Consider the following 12,735-nt stretch of genomic DNA (forward strand, 5'->3'; position numbering starts at 1 on the left):
GGGGAGGGCGGTGGGCATGGGAAGGACAGTGGTGTTGGTGATGGAGATGAAAATGTGCTGGTGGAGGCGATAATGGTGGTGATGGTGGGAAGGAGACGTGGATGTGGACGGTTGTAAGCAGTCGAGGGTGTTGAAAAGTCCTACTGTTACTGGTGGGGATGGCGATTGTGCGGTGATGGCTATGGTGATGGCATTGGTGTCGGTGTTTCACAGAGATGCTTGTGAGGAGGCCGTGGTAATGTGGGTGATCGTGGGTGTCCTTTCCCGGGTTGTGCTGTGCACCCTGGGTCACAAATAGCATCCTCTCACCTCTATGGTCAGTGTCTTTCTGGCTTCCTTGTGGCCATTTATCCTGGCCACCTTTTTGAGTTCCTGAAGTGCTCTTTCTGGTCGGCCTGTGACAATCAGCCATCGGGCAGATTCTGGCAGCCACCTGTTAAAGAAGCAGGTGTGTGGCTGGGGCTTTGCTGTCTTGTGTTTTCTGGGCCCCGGGGAAGGGGCAGTGGGTGCCTGGCTCTCTGGCTCAATAAGACGGAGCGGAAGGCAAGTGCTACTCTTTGAGCGGCTAATGCCAGGCTAGGAGGTTCAGAATAGAACTTAGCTCCAACCCCTAGGCACCCTCTTCCCCTGCCACCCCACCTGGCCTTCTAGGCCATCAAGAGCCTGCTCACCCAAACCATGCATCTGGCTGGGGCAAGGCTTCCTGGCAGGGGTGTCCCTAGAGTGGCCCCCTTTTCAGTAGCCATGGGGCCATTTCAGAGATGCAAAGGCTGCATGGGGCTGAGGTTTTTGTGGTTTCTTTGAAACGACCTCAGGCAAAACTGGGTGAGTCTACACAGCAGTCTGCTCTTCTCCAACCTCACAGGCAGATGAGCCTGCAGAGGCCTTGCACTGGTGAAGGGTAGAGTTTGCCCAGTGCACTAGGGTTCGGCCCTGTTTGCAGTGAAGCTAGGGACTTTCCCGGGCAGGTTGACACAGCTGCTGAAAGGGCTGTCCTGCCAGGCCTCAAATCCTGCCCTTGGCACTCACAGGCGGATGACCTTGGACAAGCGGTTTAACCTCTCTGAGCCCCCATCCCTCATGTGAAAAGGGCGGCAGTGACACCATCTTCTTCGGAAGACACGTGGCTACACCTCTGGTGTTGTGGCTGTATCTGGTCCTGAGTCGTGTGACCCAGTGGCCTAATGCATGTGATTATGGGATGGCCTTCCTCTGTACATATTGATCTGCTTATAGAATATAAATTCCATGTTACTCGTGGCTTTTTGTCTCTTTTTGGTCACTGGTGCGTGTCCAACCCCCAAAGCCATGCCTGGCCTGGAACAGGAGCTCAGTAACTATTTGAGAATGAATATGCCAGTAGTTGTTATTTTCCGCATCCCCACAGTAAGCTTATCCAGCTAGCTCTGCTTGGCTCCGACTCAGGGACCCAAGAGAACTAGGGTGACATTGATTTGCATTTGTTTCTCTTATCCCTTTCCTCTACCCCCACCCAAGCAGGTATTTCCAGGCCTCACGGGCTTTTCCATTGCCAAAAACATAGTGACAGTGATCTATTTTCATGTCCACTGGTCCTCACTGACTTGGATGCCAAGTGACAGGAAGGAGTGAGGCTGGTGGGTGGGGATGGTGCCAGCATGTGGGAGGGATAATGCCCTGGCCCCAGTGCTGGGGACAGGGCTTGTTGCTGTATTCTGGCCAGACTCTGGCCTGGTACCTCCAGATCTTCCCGTTTTCTAGAAAAGGTAGAAATATTTTTCATCTTGTTTGTTTTAAAATATCTCCTGAGTTTTAAATTCTGGCAACTACCTATAAGTGTTTTTTTTTAAAAAAAGACGTCACTGAAAATTTTTTTTATACCACTGAGCCAGTGCTGTGCAGGCAGATGGATGCCTGACCAGGCTGGCCAGGAGCCACAGGCCTTGGGCTGACACTCCCCCAAGAGTAGCCAATGTCTGTCCCCAGGGAGGGCCTGGCTCCAGCCATTGACCTCCGGGGCAGTGGGAGGAAGGGACCACCACATCTCCAATGGAGATAGCTCCAAACCACACTGACCAAGATACCAAGGAGAAGGCCAAGAAGGGCACGGACACGGCCAGCTGGAGATCCCGCCAGTCCCGCAGGATGAAGGCCAGGCCTGCCAAGACCATCTGGCCCATGCTGTAGGTGCATCCCAGGATCGCCATGGTGACAGCCCTCCTGCAGGTTGTGGTCCACTCTGCCACTACAGAGACATGCAGAAGTACAGGTGAGGCCTAGTCCCCTTCTGTCCCCCTTGCCCCACCCTGCAGGAGCCTGAGCGAGGGACTCACTTAGTGTTGACAATACCAGGTTGATGCCGGCCAACCCAAAGGCGCTCAGGAACCGGAGGCCACAGTAGATGAGGAAACTTGGGGCAAAGGTGGTGCCAGCACCAGCCACAGCCACCTGTAGGCAGCACCAGCTGAGCATCGGCTTCCGCCCGAGCCTGTGGAGGAGATGAGTGTGGTGGGCCCGGAGAGGCCCTGCCACGGGGTGTGTGTGCTGCTAGCCTGGCGAAGTTGGCAGCTCCTCCTTCATGGAGCTGCTCCGAGCCCACGCAGAGGGCTTTAGGTATCACAGAGGCAGACACTTCGTTCCCAGGACCCCTAGAGTCAGATGCCTGGGTCTGCGTCCCGCCTGCCCTTCCTGGTAACCCCGGGCACGTGAGTGGGTGCCCGTAAGGACGGGCCGTATAGGGTGTGGGTTTGTGAACGTGACGGTCCTGAGAAAGGGGCAGGGCAGCCAGGAGACCAAGTGCCAGTGTCCGAGGGCAAACCAGCCCTATCCAACCCTGCATCTGGGAGAAAAAGTCCCAGGGAAGCCCTGCAGGTCACTCAGCCTGTGCCACTCCCTGTGCCACTGTGACCTCCAGGAGGCTTAGCTGAAATGCTGGCTGCAGTCAGCACAACCAAAGCGTGTGCTGGCCAGATGGAGGTGGGGGTAGGACATGGCTGTGACCCCTCTGTGCCGGCCACCCTGGTCTAGGCCTCAGGGTGACTACAGGGGACTCACCAGGAGACCAGAGGACCAAAGCGATCTGGCTTCCTACATGGGTGACCCCCAGGAACGGCAACAGATCCGTGTGACCCATGCCCGGCAGCTGGCTGTCCCTTAAAAGCACAGACTGGAGCGCGCATGCCCTGTTGCTCGGTCCCCCAGCTGCTCTCAGGAAGACACAATGACGGCAGCAACGCCTCTGTGCTGGGCCCAGCTTCAGGTTCTCTGTGGATTAACTCAGCTAATCCTCATGATAACCACATGGGAGCTGTGAGCCCCACTGAGGCACAGAGAAGAGATTGCTTTCTAGGCCCAGGCCTCTGTGGGGACCTAAGTAGTGGATAGTGTCGGAGAGCAGCTGGGAACCACTGGGAACCACCTGTGCCTGTGCAGAATCATGCCTGAGTCCCTGCCACATGCCAGGCGCTGTGCTGGCCCCAAAGCCTTGTGTTCTCACCTCCCATGGGGGCAGAGCAAGCCTGGTGCTGTCCCAGAAAGCACCGCGATGAGGGAAGCAGAGCTGAACCAGTGGGTGCCTAGGCCGGGCCAGCTGCTAATCAGGGCCCAGGAGGCACCTCCGAGGACACTGGGGCGAGGTAGCTGTGGCCTGGTCCCTCTAGCAAGTTCTTGCCCAGGAGGCCAGCACAGCTGGGTTCCTCCTTAGTGCTGTGGGGCCCCTGGAATACTTCCAACGGGCACCCCCCAGATCTACTTATGAGGCCATGCAGAGTCCCTCTGAGCACTGCTACTGGATCAGACAAGAGGCGAGGCCTGGGGAAGAATCGTGAGGGTGTTTCTTGGAGGAGGAGCCCAAGAGTGTGAGGTGAAGGGAGGAGAGCAGGAGACAACTCCTCTGCTTCTGGAGACAGGAGGGCTACGGCTGCTCTCTGGGATGGAGTCTGGGAGTAAGGGGAGGGCAAGAGGAGTCGGCAGCTCCACTCTGACTGCGTAGACGTGAGCTGCCTCCTGGTCTCCTAGATGGAGAGATCCAGGGGGCAAGGGGCTGTGCAAGTGGGGACAATTTTGCTGTCTATCAGCTGCATACGAGCATGGAGATGGTGCTTGGCTAAGTCCTGGCTCACCACTCCACCCTCCTGGCAGTGCTGAGTAGCAGGAGGGGCTCAGGCTGAGTTCCCTGGGAGGTTTCAGAAGGTGAGGGAAGGAAGGGCCTGAAGGGGAAGTCTCTTCTCCTCTCGGGTCTGAACATAAAGATCGCCAGTCGGAGGAGGAGTTCCCAGTCCAGCTGCCTCCTGAAGCAGTGGGCACTTGGTCCCCCCTCCCCACTGCCCCTTCTCTACTCATCTCTGCTGGGGACAGTGTCCGGGCACCAGGGTCCACATGGGGCCTCTGGACTGGGAACAAAGGGGTGGCAGGGCAGTGAGGGCAGCTGCATGGAAAGGGGAAGAGGGTGATGGCCTCGTCTGGCTGGAGTGGGAGGTGATGGGAGACCACCTTAGGCAGCTTCACTATGGGAGGCAGGCCAGGGGCTGGGGACACCTGGAGCCGCCCGTGGGTTAGTGGTATGGCTGGGGAGGGGAGAGCCTGAACAGCACAGGGAGAAGAGGCTGGGACCGCCTGAGTGAGGGCAGGCGAGGGACCCCTCTCAGGGCACACGAGACAAGGCCGTGGCCAAGAGTGAGGGACCCTGGGCCTGGTGTCTAGGGAGACAGAACATCTTACCTGGCCTCCAAGGCTGCCGATCATGGCCTTTGTCCACCTCTCAGGCCCACATGATGCACAGATGTCCTTTGTCCCAAAGGGCTTAATGACTCAGCCCCAGTGCACACCTGCCTCCTCTCGCTTCCTCTCTCCTTTGCAGAGTCCCATCTCAGCCGACCTTCTAGCTGCCAGGGTGGGTCCAGCCCTGTCCGGCTCCTGCACTTCCTGTGTTTCTATGTCACAGCCCGCTTCTCCCAGAAGGCCTTGCGTACAGGTGGCGCTCAACATGTAGCTGAAGGTCAGTTTCCCCCAGGGCAGGCACTGCGGCTGACTGATGTTCCTGACTGTGGCTGTCTCACTGGGACTTGGTGACATGTGGGAGACCCAGGAGCCCCTTTTCTTAGGGGACAAAGAGGCTTTCAAGAAATCTATGTGCCTTCTGCCCCCTCAATCCCTGATTCAATCTTAGGGAGCTGGCAGGGGAGGGGACACTCACCGGTAGGACAGGAGGCCCCAGATGAAGGACCCCGTGAGGATCCCGGCCATGTAGATGGACTGCCCCATGGGCTTCAGGCCCTGGGAATCACACACCAGGTCCCACTGCAAGGTGAGAAGGAGGGACAGCTCAGGAAATAGGACGCAGTGGGACTGGGGTGGCAGAGGGAGGATCAGGTGTAAAACCAACCACAAAGAACTCGGTCAGCCTGGGTCCTTGGGGACCAATCACTGCACAGGGTCCCTAGTTCCTAGTGACAGGCCACAGGAGACAAGGGACCTGCTGGTCTGCCTGTGTCACAGACGTATCTGACGCTTCCCTTCCCTTACTAAATAGGGCCATCCTAAGACCCACCCAGGGGACTGTAGCAACGTCAGGGCCCGAGGGCAAGCTGTGGAGTACTGCTGACCACCTCTGTGGTGCCAGCAAGGTGGGGCTCTGCCTTGTGGCTGACCTGAGCACTGACTGAGAGGCCCCATCGCCTCCCAAGGCCTCGTTCATCCTCCAGCCCCAGCCCAGATCCAAATTCTGATCACTATAAGCACCAGAACGCATGTGTTGAGTGACAATTCTTCCCTTGGCCAAGGCTTTCATCAGGCTTAGGAACCTTCTCCAGGCCTAACTAGGTGTTTCCTTATAAAATCCAGTTTCAGCAAAGAATTGTGCTACGTCATTTTGGCAAGAAACTCCCACCCTTGGTTTCTGATCACCCTTGAAATTCCACACCCTCTAACCATCCCCTGGTGAAGTGCCTCAGAGAGAACCCTGCGGGGTCCAGTTCAGCCAGGACCACCTGAGGGCTCCTCTGAGTGACTTTCCCTTTCCTGACCCCCAACTATCCCCTGACTATAAATTGCTCAGCCATCCCTCACTACTGCCAGCCCCATCACTGTGGCCCCTATATCTGTCACAATGGTCTCAAGTAGTTTCCGCGATTTACCAGGGTCTCTGAGTTGTTCTTTCTGTAACGTGAGGGAGGTGATTCAATCCTCCCGGGGTGGGGGGGCACTGGGGCAGCTGCACGGCCAGTGTGGGCCCTTACCTTGGTCACCACCGTGGCCGTGAAGGTGCTGTGGTCGTACACCCATCTCTCTTCGCATGGCTCCGTGGCAGCCTCACTCCAGTTGGCTGTGTTGGGGTCCAGGAGCTGCCACTGTGGCTGGCGGAAGCGGCGGCAGGGGTGGGGCCGCTGATCGGGGCCCAGTGGGATGGATACAGCCAGGAGGGCCTCATGGGTGAGGTTTGCAGGGATCTCGGAGCCATTGTCCAGAATGTGAGTCCAGCAGCGATGGTCCGGGACAGCGGCTGAGAAGTTCTCCAGAAGCAGGTGAAAAGGCGTGAAGATGGCCGGGAGGAGGAGGGTGGCGACCTGCAGAGCCTGGAAGAGACCCACCCCCCCGGCTCGCTCCAGGAGCTCCTCAAATGCCATGCACAGGGCCGGCCCTGGCGGTCAGCGAGCGGCAAGTCCTGACCTCAACCTGCTGCTTGGGATCCGTTGGGAAATCAGTCCAAAGCCACTAAGACTCTTTCCACGGCCTTGCCCTAGGCAGTGACCACCTGCCCCTCGAGCTGCCCTGAGACACTTTGAGGAAATTTCCCTTTACTCTGTCTCATGTGGGAACTCTTCAGATGTCCCAACACTGTAGAGAGGACCTCAGGGGTCAGCGCACCCGGTGTGCCGGGGGCCTCCCCAGGGCGTCTGAGATGCAACAAGTCAGGACCTCAGAGGACTGAGCCTCCTTCCGGGTTCACCGCATCGGCAGTGAAATTTCAGGCAGGTTTTTAAAAAGAAAAAGGTAAACCACAAAGCCGTAATGTTACTGAATTACAGTGTGGAGGAAGAATCCCCCCCACACCGCCCTGGCTGGGTTAAAGTTTAATCTCAGCATGGACTCCAGGCTTGTGTGTGAGGAGCTGGTGGGAGCTGCAACTTTGCTGGCCGGCTAATCTTGTCCTTAGGTCCAGACCCTTTGGCGCCTTCTACCTGGGGCCCATTCAGTCAGGAAACTGTTGGTTCAGAAGTAACCAATCCGGACAACCAGGTCAGGGCTCCTCAGCTGAGGAGCTGGCAGGAGGGCCACCCAGCTGGGGGCACCTCCTCCTCCAGGAGCGCATAGAGGCTGCTCACAGACCGCTATTTCTGGAAGCTTCTTTTCTGAGGTTTCAGATTGCCATAATTAGAGGACAAGCTCCCCCAGGGTGGAAACCATGGCTACTCTTTCCTGGCAGCTCTTAGAAGTGCCCAGCAGACACGGTGGGTGCAAAGTCACACCTTTCTGCCCCCCGGCCTGAGGCCAGCTTCCATGCCTGGTTTGGGGTGTGTGGAACCGGCCCTACCCCAGGCCCCTCCTGCTTGTGCCTCTCAGTGACAGCTGCTCCTGGCACCCACGGCTGGCCATATGCCCACGTTCTGTGTCCTCACCCACCCCTTACAGCAGCCCAGGGGATAAATGGCGTGAACTCTCTCTAACAAGGAAACTGGGACTCAGAAAGGGGTAGGCACCTCGCTCAAGGTCACACAGCAGAGTCCAGATGCAAACCAGACACCAAAACCTGAGCTCTCTCCAGTCCTCCTGGGCAGCCTGTTGGGTAGCAAACCCCAACTAACAGCTGGAATACAGAATTGGGGTCAGAATCAGAGCCAGCCCCAACTTGCCTCCCAGGTTAGGAGTGTGAATTGACGGAGTGGATTCCTGGGAGAAGCGTGAACTGTGGGTGAGGTGTGGGTGGGTGTCTTCCCTGAACTTTGAGAACCCGGCCAAGATGGCAGCCAGCCGGGAAGGTGGTGAACCGGTCTTGTAGGACTGGATTTTGAAGCCTTCCTCACTGTCTCTGAGTAGGAACTTGTATGAAAACTGAGGTAGTAGACAGAGAGCTGGGGAAGCGCCAGGCCGCCTAAAGCATGGGAGACCCGGGGAGCAGGGATAATCAGGGTACAGATTTACTGCAGCCCCAAAGGTGTGTGTCAAGGCCTGCTCTCCCTTCCTTTGTCATGCAGAGTCTAGGTTTGGGCCACAAAGGCCTGGACCCAGGATGTAACCCGAGGGGTGTTTCCCCCTTACCCCCAGGGGATTCTGCGGCCCTGAGCCCTGGTCTTCACTTTGCAAACTGCGGGCCACAGGGGGCTGCTGAAAACCAAGGTGTCCAGGAGGAATTCATTTCCCTTCCTCCCTCCTTCCATGTGCTTTTACAATTTGTTTCTTCTTCCCTGCTCTTTGCCAGTCAAGGACACCCCTCGGTTTTGCTCACAGCAGAAGGTCAACCTTCCTGGATTTGTCAGAAGGCTCCCGGAATCTCCAACTGGCTTTCTGCTTCCAGGCCAAGGAATTTGTAATGTGTGTTTTCTGCTTTTCTTGAACTGCTGGGGTCAGGACTAGGTGCAGCTGCTCTGCCACCTGGTGGTTACTCCTGGGACTGCGCCTCTTCTAAAACCAGCCACTCATTCTTGCCTGGGAGCCCATCCCCCAAGGGCACCTGGGCAGGTGGGGAAGAGAGGAGGCAGCCTCAGATTAAGGCCATTAAGCCCTCCAGGCTGTGCCATCAAACTAACTTGTGTGAAGTGAGCCCTCCTACTCACAGAAGAAGAATTTCCAGCAGGGCTGACTCTCCCAGACAATGTTCCCATCAAGTGAATTGGAAGCCAGGCTGCCAAATGCCCTCGGGCCCGTTCATAGCCTTCTCTGGATCCATGTCTGTGTTTCTAAGATGGGGTCTTCCACTTAAAGTAGTGAGATTAAATGGCACAGTGAGAGACTAACAATGCATGTTAGAATCACCGCCATTATCAGCCATCATCAACGTTACCGCGGTCACCACTACCATCACTGGGGTCCCCGTCACCACTGTCACCGTCCTCGTCAACATCAGCGACATCACGGCATCATCCTCACCACCCGCACCCTCACCTCACCACTGACTGTCACCAGTATTTCCCACCACATCACCGCCACCGGCATTAGACTTGACCCCTCGTGCCTCCTGTTTCCTTTGCAGGTGGAGCCACAGTATTTAAGTAGCACCTGGGACCTCTGGGTCCCCTGTGTAGCCCCTCCCGGTGGCTCTGGCAGAGCCTGGGTTTGGCCCCAAGGCAAAGATCATTCTGGGGTTCACACTGCAGTAGGGACAGGGCTCCCGGGGGCGCAGATCCTGGCTCGGGTTCACGGTACCTGTGCCAAGAGGCCTAGTAATCCACCAGAAAGTCAAACACAGTAACCGTAAAATGTCCAATGATCTTCACACTCTAGGGAGCAGCCTCAGCCCACTGAGCAGGAGGCAGGGATGAGTCCCGTGACAGCACAGCCAACCAAAGCCCCTGCTTTCCCTTTCCCTCCTCGCCAAGTCACTGCCCATGAGCTTCGGCCTCCTGGGCCCTCTGCGTTACAAACCCTCTTCTTCGCTAACCTCTCAGAATGCGTCCACTCATTTCTTTCCGGAAGGAGCGTGGGAAGAACCTCACGCATGCTCCCGTCCTGTTTGTGGGGCGTTGCAGGTGGAACCCAGGGCCATGCACCTGCTCAGCGTATGCTCTGCTCCGGCCCTCCCATGTTTCCTTCACTGTGTGCATCGCAAGCCACAGGCTCTCATAAGGTCGCAATCATCCGATTCCCTAGAGGAAGCCACACGAACACCTTTTCTTGTGTTTCCAGGAATATGATCACGTAAGCCATAAAAACGAAGCATATTTTATTAAGAAGTTGCACACACACACACACACACACACACACACACACACACACGCACGACAGTAACCCAAACAGTCTAGGCATGTGTAAAGTGACAAGCAAGAGTCCTTTCCTCTCACTGCCCAGAGGCAGCTGCCACCAAAAGTGTATACCCTTCTGGAAAAATCATAATGAATGCTCAAACATCTGTATAAACTTTTAAAACCATCAAATAGATAGTAAATTTGTAGAGTGAACCATAAAAAGGCTCTCTCCCAGCCCACCCTTTCCAAGCTACCCACACCAGCCCCCAGAGAATCATTTTTAGTTTCTTGTGCATCCCTTGGGTTTTCTTTCTGCAAATATAAGCAGGGGTACGTGTGCGTTCCTGTTTTTGCTCCTTTTTACATGAAAGGGAATTTTGCACTGAGCATTTCTTTCTCACCACCATTACCTTGGCTGCCTTTCAGGTAGTGCAGCGATCTGCAGGGATTCAGTGTCACTCCCCAGAGGCTCTCCTGCCCATGGCGCCTGGGCTGTGTTACAGCTCCGACGTTACAGGATGGTCGAGTGGAGAACGGCACACGCACCCTTCCCAGCGTGGGCTGGCGCATCCGTGACACAAGGTGCTAGAAGGGTGCTTGCTCTGGGGAAGGGTAGGTGGGGGTAGCTCTGAGGAGCCGCTATCACCCTCCCCAGGGACACCCCGCTTGATAACAGGGGATGCCCTGTTCCCTGTCACACCTGCTGGGGCTCCCCAAGACCATGGGGGAAGACGGCATCTCCGTGTAACTTCATTTCACATGTTTTCTTTCTTCCCAGTGACACTGAGCATCGTTTAATATATTTAAGTTGTAATTGTATGTCTTTTCCTGAGACTGTTTCTTCGCATTCTTTACCTATTTTTCAATTACAATTTGTCCTTGCCTTCCCAATTTCTACAAGCCCTTTGTAGATCAGGGAGGCTGTGGGCCAGGGATTTAGCTCTGTGGTGCCACCGCCTGCCTCGCAAGCACAAGGACCTGAGTTTGATCCCCGGTACCAAAAAAAATTAGGGCAAATGACTCTTTTTCTGTGATAGAAATTGCACTTTTTTGGGGGGGGTCTAATTTATCTTTGGGCTTTGATATCAGGTTGTTGTCATTGTTCTTTTTTTTGCAGCATATAGAATTGTTTTGTAATTGAACTTCATCTTTTTTTTTCTTTTTTAACTTTTGGCATTTGAGTGATAAATAAAAAAGACCTCTCCGCTCCTTGGTGAAAAAGGGATTCTTTCATGTTTTGTTTTTCTTTAATCACGGAGGCTGTTGAATTCAGGAATCCAGCAGAGCTGATGCTATGACTTAGGACTTCTCTTCTTAGCCCTGTGAATGTGACGCATCTGTGAGTGGAGTCCTAGCACTGAGCCATCTTTTCATTCCAGGGATGAGTCCATTTAGTCGTTTGTCGTATGATTCCTTTAAGGTCCTGCTCAGTCCTCCTCCATGTTTTATTCAGAGGTTTTCATTAATCTTCACATCTAAGACAGTTTCTTTTGTTCTTTCCTTTCTTAGAAAAATCTTAGGCAGGTTTTGATATCAAAGTCATGCTCACTTCATTGAGAAGCGTTTGTGCTTTCTTTGGCTCTGCCTCAGTTTACCTAAGAGAGGCAACTTCCTTCTGCCCGTCACATGTCACGTTGTCTGCGGTGGTCTGGTCCCCTGCCAGATTGGTCCTTGACATAGGAAGAGGCTTCGGGACGAGGGAGGAGGATGGGGAGGGGTCTGAGGCCAGTGCACAGTGGTTCCTGAAGGTCTTTTAGCGTATGGGTCCATTCCCTAAGATGGGTGCAGCCTCCAAAGGCTCCTGACCGGACTGTGCTCACCCCCTCATCACCAGGGCACCTTGTGAGCTCTGACCAGATGCCAGAGCCCATGTTGGTGAGTTAAACAGCAACCACCGCAGTGTCCAGGTGTCAGGCTGCCTGCTCCAAGTGGCACCCGAGGCTGGATTTTCTCCTTACTGCCTGCGGTGCCGTTGATCCCTCAGTATCCGGCTTTGGATTCTTTCCTTTGCTTTAGAGGGGATGAGGAGCACAGGCCTTCCTGTCAGACAGCCCCTGGGGCTTTCCCTGGCTGCAGGGGCTCCAAGGATCTACTCAAGCAGGTCATGAGTGTCCGGGACTTAACAACCCACAGCAACCTCCAGCAATGCCCTGGAAGACCGAGACCCCAGCCCATCCACCACCCCTCTTGCCCACGACAGCAACTTGACAGTGCTTGACACAATGCCCTCTGCTGACTCCCTTCTTTCCCCCACCCCAGGTCCCTACCAGCACCTCCTGGGATGGTCTCCCAAATAAACTATGTGCATTCATATTTTTGACTCACATAGGCTTTGGGGAGACCTTACCCGAGGTGGGCCATCCAAGCCTCTTTGGTAGACCCCACACTGATCAGGGGCTGACCGGCCTAGCTAGGGACATTGTGGAGGTGGTTGACAAGTCCAAAATCTGGCCAAGTCCAATAGCCGATGCTATGGAACCCACTCTCAACTGGCTCTGAGTTCCCTCTGCCAGTGCGTGAGCCTGCAGCACCCCCACGAGTGTCAGTGATAGACTGCAGGGACCCAGGATGGAGACTTAGAGACCGAGGGTCCTGAGCTGTGTCTCCACCTCTCATTTTGCTGCAGAGCAGGAGTGGTTCAGAGATGGGAAGCGCTTCTCTCGGAGATGGGCTGGGCTGATGGAACGGGGCCAGAATCCAGGTGTCCCGATGCCTGGATCCAGTGTTTCCTCAGTGCCGCCCTGAGTCCTTGTCACCCCTGGTCCTGCCTGGACCAACCCACACCCACGCATTAACAGACTCATTCCCTGCCTGTGTCTCAGAAGGTTTGGGATTACAATCTCACTGCATGTTACAC

At 55.4% G+C, this 12,735-nt stretch overlaps 1 protein-coding gene across 3 annotated transcripts in view; it reads right to left on the reverse strand.

Annotated features, from left to right (window-relative positions):
* Slc22a11 (solute carrier family 22 member 11) overlaps positions 1-7,833 on the reverse strand; it is a 15,437-nt gene extending 7,604 nt beyond the window's left edge. For 2 of the 3 annotated variants that reach the window (XM_010636069.2, XM_010636070.3), the window contains exons 1-5: positions 6,216-7,833; positions 5,174-5,277; positions 2,313-2,467; positions 2,056-2,224; positions 310-433 (exon numbers count right to left, since the gene is read on the reverse strand). In XM_010636069.2, coding sequence (XP_010634371.1) covers positions 310-433; positions 2,056-2,224; positions 2,313-2,467; positions 5,174-5,277; positions 6,216-6,602 — 939 coding nt within the window. In that variant the 5' untranslated portion in view covers positions 6,603-7,833. The remainder of the gene's footprint in view (positions 1-309; positions 434-2,055; positions 2,225-2,312; positions 2,468-5,173; positions 5,278-6,215) is intronic. The other variant, XM_010636068.3, reaches the window with a different exon arrangement.
* Between the last annotated feature and the right edge of the window lie 4,902 nt (positions 7,834-12,735).

This window comes from Fukomys damarensis, unplaced genomic scaffold (genome assembly GCF_012274545.1).
Source record: "Fukomys damarensis isolate Sample0158 unplaced genomic scaffold, DMR_v1.0_HiC HiC_scaffold_27, whole genome shotgun sequence".
In the NCBI taxonomy this organism is placed as follows: domain Eukaryota; kingdom Metazoa; phylum Chordata; class Mammalia; order Rodentia; family Bathyergidae; genus Fukomys; species Fukomys damarensis.